The sequence below is a fragment of the Netta rufina genome, assembly GCF_964035555.1.
Source record: "Netta rufina genome assembly, chromosome: 1".
Lineage (NCBI taxonomy): Eukaryota > Metazoa > Chordata > Aves > Anseriformes > Anatidae > Netta > Netta rufina.
In genome coordinates, this window is record NC_140123.1 from 129,363,975 (window position 1) to 129,389,551 (window position 25,577).

The 25,577-nt window shown below is 39.0% G+C and overlaps 1 protein-coding gene across 2 annotated transcripts; it reads left to right on the plus strand.

The window, feature by feature from the left end:
• Nucleotides 1-8,446: 8,446 nt before the first annotated feature.
• On the plus strand, nt 8,447-23,866 carry PYROXD1 (pyridine nucleotide-disulphide oxidoreductase domain 1). Of its 2 annotated transcripts, none has more exons than XM_084299811.1 (12): nt 8,447-8,581; nt 11,858-11,938; nt 13,039-13,158; nt 14,589-14,717; nt 16,004-16,077; nt 17,119-17,279; nt 18,419-18,519; nt 19,552-19,681; nt 20,217-20,329; nt 21,978-22,100; nt 22,379-22,516; nt 23,315-23,866. In XM_084299811.1, exons 1-12 carry the CDS (start codon nt 8,501-8,503, stop codon nt 23,561-23,563), a joined length of 1,500 nt encoding a protein of 499 aa, XP_084155937.1. In that variant the 5' UTR covers nt 8,447-8,500; the 3' UTR covers nt 23,564-23,866. The 2 variants fall into 2 exon arrangements, with proteins under 2 accessions (XP_084155937.1, XP_084155938.1); XM_084299812.1 differs by having other exon boundaries at nt 19,633-19,681.
• Nucleotides 23,867-25,577: the final 1,711 nt, after the last annotated feature.

Here is a 25,577-nt window from a genome sequence, read left to right on the forward strand (position 1 = left end):
ACAACATCCCTCATAACATGCCTCAACTTATGCCATGTGTAAAAGAAACTCTTTGTTTTATCTCATACAGAACTGCTATGTGGAGCCTCCCAGTTGTGCTTTTGATCTCTGCATTTAGAATATCAATAAACTCAAAGTGCCAGTCTCCTGCCCTCCAGACACACCAAAGCTCCTCTCTGTCTACTACACCTCATAAGCAACCAGACAGTTTGGTGAAATTTGCACCATCGTGTACTGGGGTACATGAAACTGGGCGTGGAGACCGATGGCAGGATATCTCTTTTGGTCCTAGCTCCAATGTCAGTTATCCTACACTTATCCTTACAACCAGTATTTGTTTTATTACTCTCATATTATTAATTGTAGTAATTACTTTGTATAAAAGAATCTTTCTAGTAGCCCAAAATCTTAATGGTATAATCTGAAACTTACAGCATCTGTAGGAAAGGCCAACTGTTTGTGGATCAATGGGCAGAAAGTAGTGATCCAGACCAGAAGTCCATCATACACTGAAGAATTAGTGATCCACAGAGCGGTCAACCTGAGCTGTCCAAGTCTGTGCTGTGCTGCACATACCGCCTGGCCTTCAGGCTTGTGCTGTGCTGCACATAACCCTTGGTCACATAATGAATTTAGCCTGCAGATTGTAATGAAGAGCCTGTCTTGAGCTCCTACCAGGTACTGGCAACTACACCACTCACATGGCATTGCCTTTATCTAAAAGTGCAGCAACAAGTTCTCATGTGAACATCCTTTTTGCTGCATAGTAAAAATTAAGAAAGAAATGCTTTCTTTTAAGAAAATACTATAAGAGCTCAAAAGATGAAAATGCTGGGTAACCATTACACAGGCAGGATCTGTATGGCATGCTTTCACTGAAACCATCTATTGTTGCACAGCTTTGGGCTCCCAGTCCCAGAGAGACACAAGATTATCTACACTATTGCTTGTTTCCTTCTAGTGTTAGCTCCAATAAATAGCATTTTTTAACCGATACTTTACAGAATCTGAGTGTCTTTCTTACTGTAGTCAAAATGAACCAGCACCTCCTGGTGCCAAAACATTCAGGTGTTTTCCCAGAAGCAAGTCTGTAGTTTTAAATGTCATTCAGATTAATCTCAATGATAATATTACATCTGTCTTTCATGTGAACCAAGTGCTAACTGACAAAAAAATCATCTTGGAATTTTTAACGTCACTCAGTCTGTAAAAGGTTCTGTGCTCTCCTAAGACTTTATCACTTCTCCAATTCCCTTCCAAAGGCTGCTCAAATAGTATGTGATTTTCAGTTCATCTTTATCATTCAATCAGTGGATGGGGCAGTTCTTGCCTCCCTCTGGTCTCGCTGTCTAAACAATCTTTTCACCTGCTTGAGGAATGGAAGACAGTGAAAGAAAAAGAATTCCTTGTAGTATGTACTGTTCTAAAGATTTTATTGTAATTATCAGTACCTTAATTCATTATTCATGACTGGTTCATTACTCATATTCCCTGTCAAAACCAACCATCCTGACCGAAATCAAGAAAGACCCACACACACCTGAGGAGCCCAAATACACTTGCAAAAATGGAAGGACAGAAGTATGAAGTTCTTCACCACTGGCAGTTAGTGGACTCTGCTTTTTGCAATTAGAGCCATGATCTACATGTCCTTACTCTGTCCCAAATCACAGTGGCAATTTACCAGAGGATATGGTGTAGTAGCGACTAAGTCAATCTGTAACTACACATCATTTTTTTCCTTCATAGAAAATGGAGTACCAGAAAAAGCATTCTGCTTTACGGACAAATGGATTTCTTCCAGATATTTTTTGTGGACTACCCCAGGCCAATGCCTACTCCATCTATGCTCTACGGCAAGGATTATACTATTGGAGTTTGGGAGGATTATGAAAGTCACTTTTGTATACGGATTGTGCATGCTAGATAGGCAAAACCAAGCACTGGAGGTTTCACTGAAGCACTGCTAACACAGGCAGCCAACAGATGTATTAGTTTGTGCAGAAGTCTGTGGGTTATGCTTTAGGAGTTTCTGGACTTTTAGGGTCCAGTATCTTAGGGAAACTCTTGGGAACCCTCTGAAAAATCTCAGACTGCCTGTTACTGTCAGGTAAGGATGAGGTAAGGGGAACTACAAGCATATGGACCAGAGAAAGCTCTAGCAGCTTCTAATGAGCATTATCATCTGCTCTTGACACAGGATACCTGGAGCCTTTGATACAGCCGTCTCCTTATTAGGGAGGGTCAAGAACCCTCTAGCTTGGGTGAGGCCTATGTAAGAACCAGGCCTCAAGTATGCCTCCCAGAGGTGGCAGTTTGTGTAGAACAGAGTAAAGAAAGGGTCCTCAGTTGAATTTGGATCACTGTAACAATCTTGGGTATGGTAGTGACACACCTCAGAGCTGTTTCTTCCAGAAATTGTTGGCCCATCTACCCCTTTAGTGTGGAAGTTTCAATGCAAACCAAGCTTTAAATTTAGACATAGCCTTCCAAGTCCCATACTGCTGGGAGTGCCTGGAGTCTCTCTAATGCCAGAAGAGATGACCCTCTGTCCTGCAGGAGGTGTGCTCTATTGGAGGAGCTGTATCATCAAGTAGAAGATTTACAGGAGGAAGTAAACAGGCTGTGCAGCATCAAAGAGGATGAAAGGGAGATGGACAGGTTCTTCTCTGAGACACAACAGCTTGAAGAGTGTCAGACCCCAACTGCAGTAGAGAAGCTGGCAGTGTCCATCCCCACTGTTAAGGTAAGCACAACCTCTGGAGAAGGTGAAGATAGAAGATGGTGACTTCTGGTACCCAGAAGAAGGCTCCTCCTGTTCACCCTGAGTTGCTTACATCTACAAAGTAGGCTCCTAGCCTTCAAAGCAGATGAAGAGTAAGATGTATCTGTAAGCAAAGAGCTAGTCCACCTAGCCCTAAATCATGCAAAACATAAAGGAATAAGTAGTAAGTCATTGCAATGGGTGACTTTCAGCTACTGGGCACACAGGCATCCATCTCTTGACCTGACCTATCAGCTAGAGAGGTCTATGCTGTCTGCTGGGGAGCTAGATCTGGGATATTGTGGAGGCACAGTGAAAGCTTGTCTAACCCTCTGACTACTACCCCCTACTGTTATTTCTTATTGGCACAAATGATACTTCCAAGGGAAACTTAGCCAATAATAAAAGTGCCTATAGTGCCCTGGAGGTGGTAGTCAGGGGAGTGAAGGCCCAAGTGGTGTTCTCAATTCCCCCAATGAGGGGAAAAGTTACTTACAGGACAATTCAGCAACTGGCTATAGAACAGGTGTTGGCAACAGGGTTTGGGGCTCTAAGATCATGGATCCTGTTTGCAAACCAATGACTGCTTGAGAGAGAGGGATCCAACTCACTAAGCATGGCAAAGGTATTCTTCCCAGTACTTATAGCTGACATTGTAAAGAGGGATTTAAACTAAGAATGTTGGGGAAGAGAGAGAGTAACCACTCTGAGGGAGTGATGGGCAGAGTTGAGTAAAGGGCATGGGGTGGTGTGACAGGAAGAGATCGCAAAATCCTAAAAAGGATGGTCTGCCTCAGACTTCAAATGTAAACAAGGAAATGCCTAGAAGGCCCCATTATGGAGAAATCCTCCAAACCTGTCTAGAAAATCAACACACATGGATGCCTCTCTAAATTGCCTATATACTAATACAGTATGGGGAATAAACATAATTGCAGAGCTACAAACTCATTGGGACTATGAGATGACACTGAGATGAGGTGGGATGGCTCCCATGACTAGAGTGTTGTAATGGAGGCATACAGGCTTTGTAGGAGGGCAAGCTGGGAAGATGAGGAGGAGAAGCTGCCCTCTATGAGACAAGAGCAGCTGGAGTGCATGAAGCTCTACTTGTGATGAATGACTAGCTGACCGAGAGTTCATGGGTTAGGATTAAAGAGGACAAGTAAAGATGACATAGTGGACATCTGCTACAGGCCAACTGACCAGGTAGAACAAGCAGATGAGGCCCTCTCTGGACAAATAAGAGCAGATTCATGTTCACGGGCCCTCGTCCTCATGAGGGACTTCAACCACCCTGGTATCTGTTGGAGGGACAACGTAGCAGGAAATAACAATCCAGGTGGTTCCTGTAGTGCCCTGATAACTTCCTCCAAGTGATAGAGGAGCCAACAAGGAGAAGTACTCTGCTAGACCTCCAGCTTCCCAAAGTTTTGTTAGGAATGTGAAGGTCAAAGGCAGCCTCGGTGTGGCAGGTATGCTCTACTACTGCACTTGGCGTAAGTCTTGTTCAGGCTTATGAACCACAGTAGGCCTCTGTGGTGCCTGTTCCTTGAACTGGACAGCTCATCAATAATAGAGCAGCAGGTAGATGCTCAAAGCCATGGGGGCACTCCCTTAAAGCAGGTACCCACTGAAATCCCTCACAGGGAAATGATCACTTCAGAGTTCAAGAACAATACATTAAGGAACCTGAGTTTGACTACAAGCCAATCACTTTATCGTATAAAAACGATAAAGTTTTTATCTCCAGTGGCTGGAGAAAGTCTATTTGAGCTCTTCAGGGATCACAGCAAGCTGTAATCCTTGATCTCCCACTGAGCTGGGACATCTCTCATGGTACCCCTGAGGTGGAATGTCTTTCAGGGCTGATTCCTCAAGGATCAAAGCTCATCCACAGACAAACACTGAGAAGGGCGAGTAATTCACCCAAAGGGGGTGTGGAGGGTGGAGGGAGTTTGTAAGCAAGCAATTGAACTTAGAAACACCTAATGCCCTTGTACTAGGTTTTGTGTGAACCTTGCCATTCTCGAACTTTTAACTAAGTTCCTGCTTCCATTAGAGCATATTCTGTTGAAATCACCGTGTTAAACTGGCTGATGATTAAATGCTGATTAAGTGCTATTAAGAATCATACAAATTTATTTTTTATTATTTTTTATTTACTGTAAGAGCATAAAAAATGTTGTTAAATCAAAGTCGTGTAAAAAATCTATTTGCATCAAACTGGTGTAGTCAGCAGGATGGAAGGTAGTATCACAGAATGGTTACAAAAGCATGATATTTAACCAAACCCCACATCTGGGGAAGAACAACCCCGGACAGCAGTATATGCTGGGGGGGGCCAACCATCTGGGAAGCAGCTTTGTAAAAAAGGATCTGGGGGTCCTGGTGGATATCAAGTTTGTGGCCTTTCCACAAAGAAGGCTAATGGCATCCTGGGCTGTGCTGGGCAGAACCCTGCCAGCAGGTCAAGGGAGGTGATCTTTCCCCTCTAGTCAGCACTGGTGAGGCCACACCTTGAATGCTGTGTCCAGTTCTGGGCTCACCAGTACAAGAAAGATATCGACACTCTGGAAAGAGTCCAACAACAAGCTGTGGTGGTTTTACTCAGGTGGGCAGCCGAGCTCCACCACAACCGCTCTCTCACTCCCCCTCTCCTCAAAGAGGAAGGGGGAGAAAATACAACACAGAGAACTCAAGGTTTGAGATGAGAAAGGTTTAATTAAAGGGAAAGGGAATGGGGAGAAAAAAAGAAACAAAAGAAACAATAAGTCTGTGCGGAAGCACAGAGAGAGGGAAAAAAATTATTCTCTACTTCCCATCAACGAGCGATGTTCGGCCATGTCCTGGGAAGCAGGGCCTCAAAACGCACAGTGGTTGTTCAGGAGGAACAGCCCCCTCCCCCACGAGAGACCCCCTTTTTACTGCTGAGTGTGACATCCAGTGTTATGGGATATCCCTTTGGTTGGTTTAGGTCAGCTGCCCTGGCAATGTCCCCTCCCCATCACTTGCCCACCCCCAGCCTACTGGCTCTTGGGTGTTTGGAAGGAGTCCCGATGCTGTGCCAGCACTACGCAGCAATAGACACAACACTTGAGTGATATCAGTGCTGTTCCAGCTACGAGTGCAGAGCACAGCACTGTGGGGGCTGCTGCAGGGAAAAGGTGACTCCAGCTCAGACAGACCCAACACACAAGCCAAGAAGATGATTAAGAGAATGGAGATTCTTTCCTGTGATGGAAGGCTGAGAGATCTGGGACTTGTCAGCCTAGAGAAGAGATGGCTTGGAGGAATTATTTACTGTGCGGGTTACAGAGCACTGGAAAAGGCTGCGGAGTCTCCCTCCCTGGAGATCTTCAGAAGCTGCCCAGAGATGGTCCTGAGCAACCTGCTCTGAGTGTCTCTACTTGAGTGGGGGCAGCGTGGATCAGATGACCTTATTAGGTCCCTTCCAACCCTAAGCCATTCTCTGTGAAAGTTATGCAATGACATGGGCAGCATGGTGGGTGCACAGTGACTCTTTGGAACATTGAGCTCTCAATTAATAAAGAAAAAAAAATGTTTAAAGACAGCCATCTACTTGCATACTCTGACATCCTCTGCTACACTTTTCCTACGTATGCGTACTACGAAGCTTGGCAAGAAGTCTCAGGAATTAATTTTTGATGGGTTACTGATATTAAAGCCAAGATCATTGTATTTCCTACATTAACTAAACATTATCAATCTGGAAAAGTTTTTACAGATCTGCATTTATCATCCATGTGCTGTCAGTTAGAAATTAAGGAGATTGCATAATTGTGAGCAACTGTTTTCAGTCTTCATTTGACCCGTTGTTTGAAATAGTTTTTTACATTTTTTGTGAAAGGAAACAGTCATAATTTTTCTTAGTTTTCACAAGCAAATGCTCCAAGTAAAATGAGTTCTCTTGCCATTTATTTTATACTGCAAAATAAAATCCTTGGAAGGTATTCTTGTACTTGGTGACGCAAGTCTATCCAATTTTTTTTTGCACTGTTTGGGTCAGGTCATTTACTCGAGTAATTCACAGTGGAATGGGATGTGTTCAGAGAACAAAATTTAGTTTATGACCAAAATGGTCAGCAATTGTCTGGACTGTGAAATTACCTCCAATGCTAGGGAAAAAGTATTTGTAACTAACTGCCATTAGGAAGTTGCTATTTTGAAGGCTGATTGATGTCTTGGCAGCAATGTCTAAAAAGGTATCAGCTGTGAAATTGTGTCATCTTCCATGGTGCACACAATTAGTAGTTTCATCTTCTCTTCCAAAAGGGAAAAATAGTATTAAAGAATACTGTTCAAATTAAAAATGTATGTTAAAAAGTGTCAGGTAAATGGACTGTACAAGCCTGAATCCATTTTAAGTGTGTTATAATGAACAACTAGCATTGCTGGACAGTTTATCACATGTTGCTTTGTTATTTTTATATACTTCTTGTTATAAGTTGCCCCCTTAATTAATTTTTCAGAGAGCATTGTATTAACCATAGAAGGGAATTTATCGAGTAAGCCAACAGCAAGCAAAGCAGCGCTGGGCGGCCGGGGAGTCTCGGCTCCGCCAACGGCGTGCACCTCACCCCCGCCAGGGTCCCTTTTTATATCTTGGTAATTCCGGGATTACGCAGCACATCCTGGTATATTCTGCAACTGCACGCACTGTTGCTAGGGGGTCGTCTCTGTCCCTCTGGTGGTTGTGAAGATGAAGGCCGTAGTCTTCCTCGGCGTTGTGGTTCAACTTCTTTTTTTATTTGGTCATGTTGGCCCAGCATGAGACAGGAAGGTAGGATGTTGATACACTAGTTTAGCAACTTATCAGGAGATGGTTACATGAGCTTTGCAGCAGTGTCTTTGAACAAAAGAGGCAACTGAGATGCAGAAGGAGAGAAGGGGAGGGGTTCTCTTTTTTGTTACATTAAGCAAAAGAATTTTCATAGTGTCTAGCCAAGCATTATACAGCTCCTTACTTCAGCAGGGAGCTTTCGCAACTCCTGCTCCTCAAACAGAACTCCTTGTTTTTATAATACAAAAGACAATGAACAAACATTTATGGTGTATTACACTTCTCACATTAATCATAGTCTCTCAAATTAAAAACGTTATTTGCTCCGATCACCAGAGAAAACTGCAGGTTTCCCACCACCAAACCCTGACAGGCCCCCTCCAGCAGCTTTGTTTTTGGACAGCAGCATGCGCCCACAGGGAAGGACCACGTCCCTCGGTGCAGCCACATGCTCCAACAAAGAGTTGCACGGTTTGGGAGCTGTGTGTGGGGACATGAGTGTCTCAGAAACATTTGCTCATTCTCTAACTGACTTTATTCTTTTATTAATTTTCAGTTTGTTTCACTTTTTGCAAGTACATGATGATCCAAGCTACACCTACAGCACTGCATTCAAAACTGCGGGCGGGGGGGGAAGCCTGTGAGAAACGAACGCAGTCTCGTGCTTTCATGTTTCTTTTTCCTGATTTCTTGTTAAGGAATGAAGAAAGGCTTGAGGTTTTTTTTTTTATTTTACTTGTCACTCCTCTTATTTGCGTGTTCTCAGCAGAGCCAAGCCCAGAACGAGTTAAGGCCACAGACAGAGCGGGCGGGGCCGCGCCCCACCCTGCCGCACACCAAGGAAGTTTGGGCGTCACCGCTCGCCGTAGGCCCCAGCGAGGAAGAGCGGCGGCCCTCTGCTCCTCGCTGCGGCGCCCGGGGCGGGCGGGGCAATGGCGGCCGTCCCCGGCCCGGCGCGGAGCCGCTTCGCGGTGGTGGGCGGAGGCATCGCGGGAGTCACCTGCGCCGAGAAGGTGCGGGCCGCGGCCCCGCCGCCACAGCGCGCATGCGCGCGACCCCTGCCGGGTGGGGGTGGGGGGAGGAGGGGGTGGGGGCCGCTTGTTGGGGGGCGGCGCCATCTTGGCGGCGGGGGGCCGGGGTGGCTGGCGAGGAGCGGTGGCGTTCGGCCGGGGGGGGACGTGCCCGCAGGGGCAGCCGGCGGGGCTTGAGCTTTATACAGGGACTCGCTAAGCGTTCTGTGCCTGCACCAGCGTTTTAGAGAAGTTTGTTCATTTTAAAAGAAACAGTATTCTATAAATGAGTAGTGAGCAGTTGGAATCGCAGAGTCGTTAAGGTTGGAAAAGACCTCCGAGGTCATCTGGTCCTGTCACCAATGTCACCCGCTAAACCCCGTCCCTCAGCACCAGGCCCAGCCTCTCCTTGAACACCCCCAGGGACGGTGACTCCACCACCTCCCTGGGCAACCTGTCCCAGTGCCTGACTGCTCTTTTTGGGAAGAAATGTCTCCTCTTTTTCAACCTAAACCTCCCCTGGCACAACTTGAGAACATTCCCTCTAGTCCTGTCACTAGTTACCTGTGAGTAGAGGCCGACACAGCCTCCTTTCAGTTAGTTACAGAGAGCAATAAGGACTCCCCTGAGCCTTCTCAAAGCAGAGTGGTACTATAGCATACTCAGCTGTCTGCCAATACTTGCCAAGAGGATAAAACTGCATTGCACATATTCTGATAACAGTTTATGTAGGCTTCCTAAAGAAGGAGTTAAACCTTTGTATCATGAGAAGGTTGGCATTCTGTGTGCCAGTCAAGAGGTCAGCGGCTCAAAAGTTAGCTGTGTTCATAGCCATCGAGGATTGTACCATGACTAGGAGGAAGTTTGCTGTGCTGTGCTCCTCGTCATGAAAGCAGTGCATCAGGTTTTGTGGAATCCATGCTTAAGGCTGCACACCTGTGGAGATTGGCTAATCCCTTCAGCTTTCCCTGAGCTCCAAAAATCACTTTTGTTTACGTCTAGGTTTCAAGGGTTTTGGTGTTTCCAAAACAGCAGTAACTGGAGGGAGTTTTTAACCCATAACATGGAATGAAATTATGTAGATACTAGTTCAGTGAAAATTACTCTATTTGTCAGACCGTAAAGCAGTATAAAGACTGTTTCAGACTGTTTTCTGGTGATGGAGTGAGATTATTTCAGACAGTTTCAGGCATTTTATGTAAACTAAATGTAGAATAAATTACAAGGGAAAAATGATTGTTCTCCACCTGTATGGAATTGGTTTTGGTTTCTAGCACTTACTAGTTGTTTTTCCTTTGATTTTTTTCACAGTTGATGCAATATGTGGGCTCTAATACTACAGGCACTTCAATACTATATTAATATGAGTAATTGCTAAAAATTGTTTAAACTGTTCACATAATTAAAGGTATTGTGTATCCTTAAGTGCTAGCAAGAATAAGATTTGGGTCAATATTTAATAGTCCAGGAGACTATGTTTGCCTGGAGGTAATATAGAATCACAGAATAATACAGAAATAAAAGGGGAAGATTGAATACAATCTTTCTCGGTCCTGATTCTGAACAAGTAAGATTCCCTGGAACATAGTAGTGGCAATAAACAACTTCTCCATCATATATATTACAGTTTGGGTATGTATTTACATGATGCCTTGTAGTTCAGGCTTCTCACACTGCTAAATGAGAACAGTCATTGTTTCAGGTCTGTCTTAAAAAGTTCACTTGGAATTAGGTACTTTTTAAGTACGTTTCAAAACAGCCTGACAGAATGTCTTAAAATCTGTTGATTCGTTGTTGTTGTTGTTTTAGGTTTTGGGACATGGCACATAGGGACATTGTTTAGTGGGTGACATTGGTAGTAGGGTGATGGTTGGACCGGATGATCTTGGAGGTCTTTTCCAACCTTAATGATTCTATGATTCTACATCTTACATAATTTCTACTTTCCATGTTTATGTTGTAATAGTTCTTTCTGATTTGTGATGATTTGCATGTGTACATATGTATGGATAAACTTAATATTCTATCTGGCAGATTTCTAATTTTAGTATTTTAAAAGATAATGCACCAACCTCAATGACACTGAATGAAAATGTCACACAACTACTCAATCATAGTAAGAGGAGGGTATAAGCATTAGAGTATGTGTAAGTGATGCAGAGGACATAATGTCAGTCTAAAAAAGTCTGAAACACATCTGATGATGATCACCTAATCACATGCTGCCTGTGGCGTTCTGAAGTTTTTCTGAAGCTTATTTATTAGGTACAGATGGGAGCAGCTGCAGAAGCACATCGTGCTATTCTGTTGCATGAACTTGTCAACCTTTCTTTTTTCTGCCAATACAAAGCATACAGCTGCAATAGTTATGAAATACATATTAGGGATTTGTGCTATAAGGTGTGGATTACATAAAGTTTTCACATAGCCTCACTAAATTCATCTGTGTTTTTATGCCCAGAGTATGGCCATGTTAATCTCCCTTAAATCTACTACAATGCTGAAAAACTTTGACCTTCAGATTACTATGTTAGACTCCTTGTATCAGAAGTACAAGGATATATGTGATTCTCTTTATAGCTCAATTACACATGGATGACACAAAACATGCATCCTGGCAGCTTATATAACCATGCCGTTAACATGTAGAATACAGGTGACAAGGAACTGTGGGTTTTGCTAGTGCCTCAGAGATGAGTGGTTTGTACTTGAAGGAGGTTTTTTATATGCTTTGGAAGAGCAATGCAGCATTTAAGATGGAGATTCTGCACTTTGGCTTGGGGCCTGTAAGAGTTGTGTGTTGCCTATAACACTCTGAAGGTGATGATCCTCGTAGCAGTTCAGTAAATTGCATTTAAAATAACCAATAGGAATCAATATTTTCTCTGTGAAAATGAAATCTGTGAACAATTAGTCACTGGTACTTAATGAAAAAAGTACTTCCAGCAGTTGGGAGTCTCCACAAATCATGTGATCATAGTCGTCCTACAGTTGGTCTTTAGAAAATTGTGAGAATAGTCTTTTGAATAGTCATTTTTACAGTGACTGCAGTTCTTGAAGATGTATTTGTATGTGAATGAATTAAAATCTTGGGTCTCCAAATTCCATTTGTTTCAGTCATTCTGTCTTATTCTTCCCTAATCTTGAAACAGCAATTATGGTTAGATGAGACTAATGTAAGGTAGCAATGCATATTACTGTTCTCCAATAATTTTACTGTCTTTAAGTCAAATTCTATGGATAATTATTTGCTCATCATGATTTCTATTTCTTTATAAGCTGGCTGTGGAATTCCCATCAGAAGACATTTTTTTAGTGACAGCTTCTCCAGTTATAAAAGCTGTAACAAATTTCAAACAGGTAAGAGAGCTTTAATTTTTGTTATGGTAATACCTCTTCAGAAGCTTGTACATGTACAGAAAATTTAGAGTTTAATCCTGAAAATGTTTATGATTATAAGCAAATGCTTATGATCATTATTTTATAGTGGTTCATAATTATATTCACAATATTAGTGAGTAAGAAAAGATTGAACTGGGTACTTACATGATTGAAGTGCTTACTGCTTTTATACTGAAGCTTTATTACACTACTTTGTTAATGGGAATTTTTCCCCCAGAATACCCATGAGAGGAAGGTGCTTGCATGGGGGAACACAGAATCATAGAATCCTTGAGGTTGGAAAAGACCTCCAAGATATGTGGTCCAACCATCACTCTACTTTCAGTGTCACCCATTAAACCATGTCCCTAAGCACCAGGCCCAGCTTCTCCTTGAACACCCCCAGGGACGGTGACTCCACCACCTCCCTGGGCAACCCATTCCAATGCCTGACTGCTCTTTCTGAGAAGAAATGTCTCCTCATTTCCAACCTAAACCTCCCCTGGTGCAACTTGAGGCCATTCCCTCTAGTCCTATCACTAGTTACCTGTGAGAAGAGTCCGACCCCCAGCTCCCCACATCTTCCTTTCAGATCGTTGTAGAGAGCAATAAGGTCTCCCCTGAGCCTCCTCTTCTCTAGACTAAACAACCCCAGTTCCCTCAACTGCTCCTCATAGGACTTGTGTTCCAGACCATTCACCATGTAATGTGTAACATCATGTTATTCTATCAAAGTTTAACAAGCAGAACATGTAGGTCTTAGAAATGCATCAGGTAACTTAAAAAGCAATGCTAACAATTCTAATAATACAAACCACTATAGCAGTTACTGCATCCATCAAGTTAAATAGCTTTTGAATGAGAATTCTGTGTATTACTTTGACTCTTTACCAGGGATGTGCATGAAAAGATTCTATAACACATAAAAAGTACTTTTAGCAGTGTCACAAGAACATGTTTGAACACAATTATGTTGTGACTTACTTATTGGAAATGAACATAAAACATTTTGTTGCAAATTTCAGAAGTAAACATGGATATATTATTCATATTTTTAAATGTGTCTCTTATTCCTACAGATCTCCAAAACGCTTGAGGAATTTGATGTAGAAGAGCAACCAAGTTCCTTATTAGAAAGACGATATACCAATATTAAAGTTATACAGTCTGGAGTAAAACAGTTGAAGAGTGATGAGCATGTAAGCTACTGTTTTCTCTCTTTTACCTATGTGTGTTCTTTCAAGTTATTAAAAAAATTACATCTAAGAAACACTTGAATATTTTTGGCATGAAATTCTGTTCAAGACCATTCTGGTTACTAAAACATAAGTTACTAAAATTAGAGAGAATACCTGCTGACTTTAATTTTACATATCACTTACGCTGTTGTTTGAGTAGAAATATCTACAGAGGATATAATTATAGATCAAAAATTGCTTGTTAATTAAGAAACCACATCTTCTAGCTTTAATTCTTTGACACTTTAGATCTATGGCGTAGCATACTTGATTGGAATAGGAGGGAAAACTGACAATGAAACCAATATTGTATACCAGTATAGGTGTCAGAAAATTTCTGTAACCCCTAACTGGAGGTCTCTGTGATTCCTAAATTACTGCTTGTTGCTACAGAGACCAAATGATAACAACTTAATGATGCACAGAAAATGAATTCTCAGAAGAACCAATATTTCCAACATTTCTTCTTTTTAACAAGAAAAATGTTGCAAGTATGAGCAATGTGCAGGTCCTATTTAGAGTCCAAGTCAGCTTGACATATTTTTTTTCATTTCAGTGTTTATTAGAAATTCACGTTCAGATTCTGAACTGTTCCTTCTCCTTTTAAGTTGCAGAGCTATGATTTCAGTCAGATTATAATGCTATTAATGTTCTGAATCCAATTATATTATTGTAGCCTCATTATTATATTGTTTTATTTTAGTTTGTATGGACTCCAATATATCACGTATGTGGATTTGAAGGATCTTTTGCCTGTTATCCCCAAATCTTTAAAAAGTCCCTTTGTGCAACTGTAACTAACTGTAAACTAGTTAGCTTCTAATACGGAAAAAAAAAAAAAAAGAAAGAAAAAAATCATGTTAAGCTTTAAATATTTCTTGCTGCAGAATGATGTAACTTGTTTAGTGCCTACCCTTTGTCTTTAGCAAAGAACAGAATTTGCAGTATTTCTAAACTGTATTCTATCCAGTACCTAATTAACACAACTCTACAGTTGTTTAAATGTTTTGAATAAGATTCATAATTGCTGTTATATAGCAGTGCATAAGTCTACATCTATTACTGGGGTGAGGGGGACATAAAATCACAGAAAACTGATTATGTCAGCACAGATAGTGAGTAGAGAGTGCCACCAAGAGGTAATCTTAATATTTCATCTGTCTTTAAGCGTACATGTTCTACCTTATTGGTCATAATATATTGTATACTTAGACTTGTAAGTTTGTAGTGAGTGTAATACAAATAAAGTAACACATAATGAGAGAATGAGATTTTTTAAGAAACTACTTACAGGTTTTAATATCTGCAAAATAGTAAAATATTCAGGAAAAAAAGATAATGTTCTCTTAGATGTCTCCATTAGTTTCTTCTTTCTTCTTAATTTTTAACAGAAAATTTTCACTGAAGATGGGAAAGAGTATATGTATGAAAAACTTTGCCTATGTGCTGGAGCAATACCAAAATTAATTTTTGAAGGAAATCCATATGTATTAGGAATCCGGGATACTGACAGTGCACAGGTAAATGCTCTTTGGACTTACACCTACAGAATATATTTGTGCTTCTGATGCAAAACACTAAAAATGGTTGCAGAATGAAATGTAGAAACATAAGGTGCTGGTTTTTATTATATATCCTTAACTAAGAACATTTTCAGTAACAGAGAAATAGCTTTAAAATAGCATTAAATAATTAGTCACTAAATTTATTACATTTATAGATGGCTCATAGTGTTTGTAACATGAAAATCTGGAACAAGTGGTGTTTGTTCTTTTGCCTTCCAGGCAGAAGCCGATTTGAAAATATAAACAGGAGGTAGGCACCAGTAGAAACTAACTTGAAAAGGTGCATCTAGTGAACAATATGAAGGGCTGCTTTTCACAGTGAAAAGCTACAGAAGGACTGATTTCTTCAGATTCTAGTGTAGCCTCTCCTTACTGTACAGAATGGAGCTACAATTGTAGACAAAGATGTGGAAAAGTTTTCACATGACTTAATAGCCTAATACTTCAATGTGGAAATAGAAAGTGAAGTTTGACTGCTATCGATCTTCAGATTGAGAGGAGGAACAAGGAAAGTAAACACTGCTTCTCCATAACATGAGCTCTGTAGTTCATCAAATGACAAAAAAAAGGAGATACCTTTTCAAGCAAATTGAGGTGAAACCATGAAATTACTGTTGTGGTTTGTTTCGGGTATTAAAACTTTACCTGAGGTTTGGTTTGGTTTTAAAAAGGATAATCAAAAAAAGAAGTTGTATTGGGTTGCGTTTCTTTTATTTCTCTGGATACTAAAATGTGATTTGGAGACTTGTTTCTTTTTAAAAGTTTTTTGGGGAAATAAAGCTGGTTCTCAGATTTGCTACAAATTATTTTTTAAATTCCTGAATTATGATCAGGGATTTTTAAATTGCTAAATGTCTCTATCTTTGTTCTCTTAGTGTTGTACAAATTATTGGGGAAGTTTTACAAATTATGATAAAATTGGATTAATAGATAGGTATAATAATGCTAGTGGTCTCTAGAATAGACAAATATTTTCTGGATTCTATTACTGGCTCTCTTGATTTTGTTTAAATGTAATTACTTGTGGCTCAGTTTGAGACTTAAAAGGCTGTGGAAATAACTTCAGCCTTTAATGTGATAAAACTTCACAGGCTTGTGAAGTTTCTGCAACATATTCTTAGTATAAGTGAATGTATATGAGTAGCCTGAGAAAAATCAAAATAAAAAGACTGAGGGCAAGAAAATACTAGAAAGGATATATTTCATTAGTTGGGTTTTAATTTTTTTCTTTTCTAACGCAGGCTTTTCAGAAGCATTTGGCCCAAGCTCAGAGAATAGTGGTGGTAGGAAATGGTGGAATTGCACTTGAATTAGTGTAAGTAAACTACTAAGTTGAAAACATACATATGCAAATAAAATCTTTACCAATTTGATGTTAAATCTTGTCTGTGTGAGTTTGGGAGAAGGTTGATGTACAATAAAGTTATAGTTCTTAAGGCACTTAGTAATAAAATTTGATTAAGAACCATTTTTCACCATATGGTGGAGCTTACTGTCACATAAAATTCAGAAAGCTTCAAAAGAAGCTTTAAGATTCAAGATTCCAAGAATATACGGTGTTTTTCTAACTTGGCACCAACAGAAATTTGTTTAGGATAGAAAGAGCAATATTTAAATTATAAAACTTGCCTGATTTGTGGAGACAGAAGAGGTAACAGGAATAGAGAGGCATTTTATCTTGCATCCAGCCAAATTTAATTTGGTAGAGTGCTGAAGTGTCTGATGTGACCTTTGTCACAGGCAGGATATCAAGCCATAGGGTCCGACAGTCTGATAGATTGCAGAAACATCTGTATTATACAATTACATATTCTTGTTTTGCATTGCGGGGAATCGGTGCTTAACTTGGACAGCTACTAAATTGATGATGATCTTGATGATCTTGAAAGTCTTTTCCAACATAGATGATTCTATGATTCTATAAATCATTATCTGCAGTCTAGTTCATGTTTCAGGTAATACATCTTTGCAGTTTTTCTGATGGATACGAACAAGATCTAAATGCCTGTCACCAGCAGTGGGCAGTCTGGACAAAAAGACGCATTTGTTTTTTCATTGCAGGGAACAGGAAATACTAAGTATTATTATTACAAACTTAGTCTGCCTTTCCTTTCTGCCCTGTGTTCAGTTGAGATGTGCTGTTGAGAAAGTATAAGCTGCTAATTTGAAGATTTTTTTTTATGGTTTCTTCACGTGAATAATCAGAACCTGTAGTAGATTTTATAGGTTTGAAAGTCTTGGATCCCTTATTTGTAGCTTCTGGAATTAACCTTGCACAATTCTAGTGGTCTTGCTAAGACTCATAAATCCTTTTCCGGGTAGTCTGTCATTTTATCCGTTGTTTAAATGTATGCAGGTATGAAATTGAAGGCTGTGAAGTAATCTGGGCTATCAAAGACAAAGCCATTGGGAACACCTTTTTTGATGCAGGAGCAGCTGAATTTCTTATTCCAAAGCTAACTGCTGAAAAACGAGAGACTCCAATTGAATGTAAAAGAACCAAGTATACAATGGAAGGTATGTTGTTTTAGTCTCCTAGCATTGCAGCAGCTGCATTAAAAATATTAATTATTAAATATGTTCATACATATTATATATATTAAATATTTATATTATATATTTATATATTATTATATATTATAAATATTTACATGTATATAATATATACATATAATAATATGTATATTAATATTAAATATAGCCCTGAAATTAGTTAATTTAGCAGACCATAAATAGCTTACTATTGTTACCAGTGGAACTTCCTTATTAAAAAAAAAAGGCAATGCAAAAACTCACTCAATTAATGTAGACATATGACAGCATGTAACAGCGCATTTTGCAGTATTAGTTATCTTTATGTCTATGCCAAGTTTAAATTTGATTTTCAGTATTCAGTCTGCTGAAGTACCTTTTCTATTACTTGACATATTTTAATGTTTTTCTGAATTATGTCAGCATTATGAAGGAAGGTGCTGTCCCACACTAAGCTATCGGATGATCAGATGAAACCTCATAGAACTTTTACAAATGCAATGAAGCTGCATTCTTTATAGCAGCAGTTAACTAGAACTGCATGAACAAATATTACACAAACATATATATGACCTATATATGACCTATAATAAAAAGAAGAGCATGTTTCTAGACTTCAGGTTGGAAGAATAAGTTTTAAAAGAGTCAGCCTAAAAGTCACAAAGTGACACCCAGTATTCTTCACTTGTATCATCATGTTAGAATTTGCAGCCTCATGCAGTGGAAGCCACTTAATGCGCATTTGCTAGCAGATGGACATCAGTTTCACTATTAGCACTGACAATAAGCAACTGAGTTCACAGCTGGACTCTAGAACTCCAGTGCCTCAGAAGCTGTTGCTCCTGTAGCTCTTACGGGTCCATGCAGGTACCTAACAGTGCATGGTTGGTTCAGAGGTGAGTAAGTAGTGAAAGGCATAAAACCAAAAGGTGCCAAAAATACTGGTTTGGAGTCTGATTTGTCTGCCAATTAACCATGTTTGGGACTTCACCTTACCTTGTTTGTTAGATGTTTTTGTCTTCCCTTTTGGCAATCAGATTGTATTTCTCTTAATTTGGAATCCTTGTTCTGAATTCTGTGGGCAATGAAGTGGATATGCTAAATCTGATATTCTTTGTCTTCAGGAAGTGAGAAAAAAGAAAGACCTGTAGCAGCATCTGACAGAGTGGGCAGTGCCTTAGGCCCCGACTGGCATGAGGGCTTACATCTTAAAGGGACTAAAGAGGTATGGTCATAACCTTGCTTACATTTGTTTAACTGTTGCTTTAAATTGATAAGGATTACAGAATTTATGATTATGAAGTATAACATTTAGGGTTATTAGAACAAGAAAAATAAGATGAGTTTGAACCGATTCTCTCGTCAGAATCACATCGGAAAATATGTTAACACAAATAGAATTGTTCTCTGTTTCAGGAGGGAGGTGATAAATCAGATCTACTGCCACGGTTTCATCAATTTTCTATCCATATTGAAATAAATGTTGGCTTGCACATTTCTTCAGGACTAGTGTCAATCCTAGCTTTAAAAAGAAGCAGTGATACCTCCGCTCTTTTAATTGTATCTGCCTTATGTATATTTTAATATGTGAAAAAATAGGACAGTAGAATTTGTACAGACGTACAGTCTCCTGTTACAGTAGGTAATGAAATGCGAAATCACCAGTGCATACAAGCATCATCTTCAGATATTGATCAGTTATAGATTCTACAGAGATGTCCTTACAGTACTAACTAAAGGATGTTCAGGATATTCACAGATTAATGGCCGTTAAAGGCTGTGGAAATGTGGAAATTATATCTTCTTTTTCTCTTTTTACAACATTTAAAACCTAAAGTGATTATTGTTATCAGAATTTAATTCGTGATAGAAAATTGAAGGATTTGAAATCCTGAAAGACAGGAAAGACCAATTGACTTTTTTTTTTGTCTGTTCTGATAAGTTCTGTATTCCCTGTTTATAAACTCAGAGGAACTGGAATACGCTTTCTGGCATGCTAGAAAAATCTATAAATTGTCATGATATTTAAAGGACCATCAAATAGCTGCTGAAAAAGCATATAAATTACTGCTTACTGTGGTTAGATCTATGACAGATCTGAAAGAGTGTGAGAACTTGGCTAATGTGCAATGCTTAAGATGCGATACATGGTAATTCTTTTTCTCAGGTTAGTAACGCCTCAGTTTAGGTGAAGGTGCATTTGCTATTAAAAATATTGTTAATCATTATGTTTACATTTTTGACAAACTTTCTTTAGTTTTCTCATAAAGTACATATTGAAAAACTATGTGAAGTAAAGAAAATACACTTACAGCAAGAATTTTTACAACTGCAACAGATGTCTTTGGCTTTTCCTAAAGAAGAGAAGAACGTAGAACCAGATGAGGGTAGGTGTGACAAAAAAAAAAGTGTGCCAGTGCTGATTAGAAAAGCATGTTGAAGATGAAGCAATGCTAGAGCATGCTTGATCTTGATTGCTTGTGCTAAAGGAAATGCAGATTTGGAAAAAGAGTCCTTTGTTTCTGTAAATTAAATGGAGCTTTAGCAATTTATAGCAGTTGAGTATTTATGGGCTACAATTAAATTACAAAATGCAATGAATCAGACCCTTCTTCCACAAAGTCACCTAGCTACTATGTGCGGAATGTTTGTTCTTGTGGCAGCCCAATAAATGAGGGATTTGATTCAAGAAAATTCCAGAGAAAGCTAATAGTAGGGAACTAAGCTCCAACTCTCATTTTCTGGTCCTGAATGAAAGTAAGAAGTGCTATAGGTAATCTCTGTGGGTATTATTATTTTCGTAGCTAATAAACCTGAAATCTCTTTTTTTTTCTTGTTTATTTCATGTCTTACCATAAGACATAAATAATAAAGTAACTTCTGTTGGTTACATTCTCAACGCAAAATTTTCCACTTTTTCAGTGCTATGGCCTGTATATGTGGAATTAACTAATGGAAAAATTTACGGATGCGATTTCATTGTCAGTGCAACTGGTGTTGTGCCAAATGTCAAACCATTTCTTGATGGCAATAATGTAAGTATGCTGATTTACTTTGAAGTTTAAACTGTGGGATTTTTTAAGGAAGGGGAGTTCTTCCAACTGGTTTACATTTCTTTTGACATGAAACAGTGATTTGAGAGGTTTTGAATGCACAGCATCTCAAAATAAGGTAGGTATGTTGATACTGGAAATATCTACTAGGATAAAAACGAATTTCATTAGCGTTCTTGGCTTATTATATTGCTACTCATGATATATACACACAGTGTATCAGTAGATACAATATACACTGATAAGATTAAGCCTATAAAAAGAGAGGAAAACATTTCTGTAATTGGTGGCTATTATTATGGAAACATGCACTAATGTTGAACCATTAAATGTTTCAAGGAGGAGCGTCTGAGGGAGCTGGGCTTGTTCAGCCTGGAGAAAAGGAGGCTCAGGGGCGACCTTATCGCTCTCTACAGGTACCTCAAAGGAGGCTGTAGCGAGGTGGGGGTTGGCCTGTTCTCCCACGTGCCTGGTGACAGGACGAGGGGGAATGGGCTTAAGTTGAGCCAGGGGAGTTTTAGGTTGGATGTTAGGAAGAACTTCTCTACCGAAAGGGTTGTTAGGCATTGGAACAGGCTGCCCAGGGAAGTGGTGGAGTCACCATCTCTGGAGGTCTTTAAAAGACATTTAGATGTAGAGCTTAGTGATATGGTTTAGTGGAGGACTTGCTAGTGTTAGGTCAGAGGTTGGACTCGATGATCTTGAGGTCTCTTCCAACCTAGAAATTCTGTGATTCTGTGAATTAGATGTTTGCAATAGTATTTCTGGCCTATATATAAAAAAGTAAAAAATGAACTTTAAGACTAGATGTCCCTGCAACATATTTGAATTTTGGCATGCTCCGTTACATCCATGCCAGGTATCAGTAATAATAATGTTGGAAACCTGTGCTGTGTTCTAAAAATAATACTTAAGGTTTTGTGTCTTACCATGGAGCTCTTGCCACTCTGTTAAATAATTTTATTCAGTATGCGATGCTACTATAAGGTATTTTTAATAGATGGAGCTTTGAATTATTTTAAAGGGTATGTGAAGGTCACTTGTGAAATGCAACACTGACTTGTTCTTAAACATGGTGAGAAAAAAAATGTGTGGATTGGGAGGAAATTCTACTTTTGTAGGCTAATTTTGGTTTGGATTATTTGAAGATTTGACCAGACTAGAGATAAATTCTGCAGGGGATTGGGTTGTGTTATTAATATGGAGAATATTTTTTATAGGGATGACTGCAAAAAAATACTTTGTTATGGCATTCTTCAGGGAAATCAGTTTCATTCCCTTAAAAATGAAGAAGCCTGAAGACTGATGTTTGAATGTGTTTCTCTTAGGGTTGTCAGTCTTTTCGAATTGAATCAGATTAGATGGGAGAATGAACAGCCATAGATCGTTTACACCAAATTCCTCTTTCTCTGTTGTTAAATGAAAAGTAGAAGAGCATTTTGCTGTGTTCCCTTAGTATTAATTCATACTTTATATCTTCAAATGTTTCAATTAAGCAGTAGTGGATTTACTGAAATTTTGTAGGGAAGTCTGCCATTAAAAAGCAAATGAGTCAACCACTTAACATGTATAAAGTTAAATCACTCAAAATTACTATTTTACTTTGGTACTGATCTGTGCAAATACTTAGTTTGCTATAGGTGAAGACGGAGGTCTTAAAGTAGATAAACACATGCAAACGTCCCTGCCAGATATCTATGCAGCTGGGGATATCTGCACAGCGTCGTGGGAACCTAGTCCAGTGTGGCATCAGGTAAATCAAATTATACAATTGTGCGCTCAGCAGCAATGCGATCTACAAAGTAAATTACTCACAGTTACACAGATGGGAGAAAATGTTTAATTGAACTGGAAACCAGTAAATAGACAATCCTGGGTGTGTTGATGGTAGATAAAATTATCTCTGTGGCTGAAAACCAAGTTGTTCAGCCTTTCTGACTGTAACAAAAATATGTAGTGGGCACTGATGAGAACAGTGAGCTTCATTCATTGCACAGTGACACATATCTGTGTATTTTTTTTTTTTTTAAGATGAGACTGTGGACTCAAGCTAGGCAGATGGGATGGTATGCAGCAAAATGCATGGCAGCAGATGCTTCAGGGGAATCTATTGATCTGGATTTCAGCTTCGAACTGTTTGCTCATGTAACAAAATTTTTCAATTACAAGGTAAAGTAAATACACTCTATCAGTTTTAAACCACTGAGTAACACAGGTATTGCTTGTTTATATTCATGTGCTAACACTGAGCAGATGCTTTAAAGGGGGAATGGTTTTAAACTAGTAGAAGGGAGATTTAGATTAGATGTTAGGAGGAAATGCTTCACTCAGAGGGTGGTAAGGCACTGAAACAGGTTGTCCAGAAAAGTTGCAGATGCCTCATCCCTGCAGGTGTTAAAAGCCAGGCTGGATGGGGCTGATCTAGTAGGAGGTGTCCCTGCCCACGGCAGGGGGGTTGGAACTGGATGGTCTTTGAAGTCCTTTCCAACCCCAGCCATTCCTTGATTCTATGATATCGATGAAACAGCATTCTCTATATAATAATTAATCTTTGATTTTCTCCCTTCACACTGACTTTGAATATTGAAACCAAAGAGGACAAGGTATATACAGACATATTATAAATTTTAATTGGTGAATACCAGCTGATCTACTTCACAACTCTGCATATATTTTTATTTCATTATCTCTTCATGCATCTTACTTCATTAAGATTCTGCTCATAAAGAAATTCAATACAATTCAGCATGGTAATTGGTTCATTATTGTTTTTAGTGATAACATTTCCAGGTGAAGGATTTTTAATTATACTGTAGCTCTGAAAGCCACTGCAAGGGGGATTTTTTATTTATATTTTATTCTAGGGGCAAGTATTTCCATGTTTATATCATTAGAACTGTTACCAGTGAAAATACTAAAAGCCACTGCAATGTTCTTATGACTGACTTTTCTTTTTCCTTCTGTTAGGTGGTGGTTTTGGGAAAATACAATGCTCAAGGCTTGGGTTTAGACCATGAACTAATGCTAAGATGTACTAAGGGACAAGAGTATGTTAAAGTGGTGATGCAGAATGGACGAATGATGGGCGCTGTGCTGATTGGTGAAACAGACTTGGAAGAAACGTTTGAAAACCTGATTTTAAATCAAATGGATCTTTCAGCCTATGGTGAAGATCTCCTGAATCCAGATATTGATATAGAAGATTATTTTGATTGAATGAAAACCCATTTCCATTTTGTATAACTTTTTGACACTGATTAATGGCTGATAAAACTGTTTCCTTGGGATTACCAGAAATCAGGGATAAGTGCAATTCCTTATTAGGATTTTGTGTTAGTATTGCCAATTTACTGAAAAGCAAATTAGGTTAATCTGTGTACAAGCACAGGAACAAAGGCACGTGAATTAGTATTGGCGGTGAATTTTGATATATGTTAGACGAGAATATCAGAACAACACTCCTAAAAAGCAAGCTTTGCTATGCTGTTAAGATAGCACTGCATTTACCTGAATGCAGGGTAGCCTTCACCGTTGAAAAGAACTTAAACAAAACTCTATGTAATACATGTTAAATCCAGTGCATTCTTGCTTGGGGAAGAATTATCTACATGTATAATGTGCTACCATCCATTCCACTACCATCCTTCCACTGCTCAAACCTTTGAGTACTTGCTGAAAGTTTCAAGTCTCTTCTTACAGCTGATTACACTGTCTCTTGCAAGCTGGCAAATGTTTATGGCACAGGGCACTCAGAGCTCTTGCCACCTGGAATGTGGTTTACAAATATACAGCAAGCTGTGTAATTTTTTTTCCTTTTTTCCATAACTTAATTTCTAAAAGAAAAGTATTTTCTACTCAGATAAATGCAGAACACAATCTTTGAACTATGAAAGCTAGGATGAAGTGTCCTTGAGATGTTAATTGAGAGCAGTATTTTTTATTTTTTTTTAAACTGTTTTGTCACTTCAGCTCTCTAGGTATTGTGGTAAAGCTGCACCAGTGCATCTTGTGTGATTTTCAACTGGACCACTGCAGGGGTCCACTCCAAGGAAAGGTTAACACTGTACCACGGGTGGCTGTCACCTGCCTTCAGTGACTGAACTTCCTCCACGTTGTCAGAATCCTGTGGAGCAGGCTGCTGCATCCAGCTTATTTGGCAGAGGGTACTGGCAGACTTCTAAATGCTGGAAAGCCTAGCTACAGGAGCATGACCCTAAGTGCAAAGTTGATAGGGATGTCTTGCAGTCTCAAGGCTAATTGTTTTGCAGGGTTTTTGTTTGTTTTTTTTTTTTTAGATTTTGTATGATTGTTAAGAATTCCATCAAGATACATCATCAAACAACCATTACCGTTACAAAAAAAAATGATGCAGGAGGATTTCTTGGCCACTTTCTGCCCTCTTCTTTTTTATACCATTTTGCATATTGGTTCCAGGAAGGAATATTTGGAGGTACTAAATTAAAATTTTACTTGTGGCAACTAGTGACAAAATATATTACTAAGTTGCCAACTAGGGTTTAAAATTTAAATTTTATTTGAAATAAAAATCATAACAGGCTACCTGGATGTATGTATAGTTACACAAGATGCACCCTGGTAATCATGATACGTATGTACAGACTTGCTTAAATCAAGTTCATTCTTTTTTTGTTACTAGTAATAATTCAGTGTCTCCTTTCCTAGGTTATAAAGCCCAGCATTTCAAGCTATTCCTTAATGTACTCCTTGTATTCCTTAGTGCTGTTCATAGATGTAAATTGTTTCATACTTGATTTTGGTTTTGATCTGCAGTTGTTACTTGGGAGTTAAGATTTAGGTTTAAACTAGGAACAATTCGTTGTATGAAGTTGGTGGTACATGTTGGGATTTTTCCCAGAAAATCACTAAAATTATTTAGAAGAGAATGACTGTTTAATTAAATTAATTAATTCCCTTTTTGGCAAAGGATTTAATTAAATGATAGGTGAAACTCTAAGCTTCAGTCAAAAGATTATACCAGAAAAATAAAGATGAAGAGTTTATGTTAATTATCTGAGATTTTTTTGTTGTTTTAAAATATTTAAGTTGATACACATCTGTATGCCTGAACGTATCCAAAATGAAACCAACTAGACAATCAGAACCTAAGTTTATAATGAGTTTGACTTCAGCTTATTGATCATTGGCTGCTAAAATCTTAAAAAAAAAAAAAAAAAAAAATCTAGCAAATAGATTATTCAGCCTCTTGTGT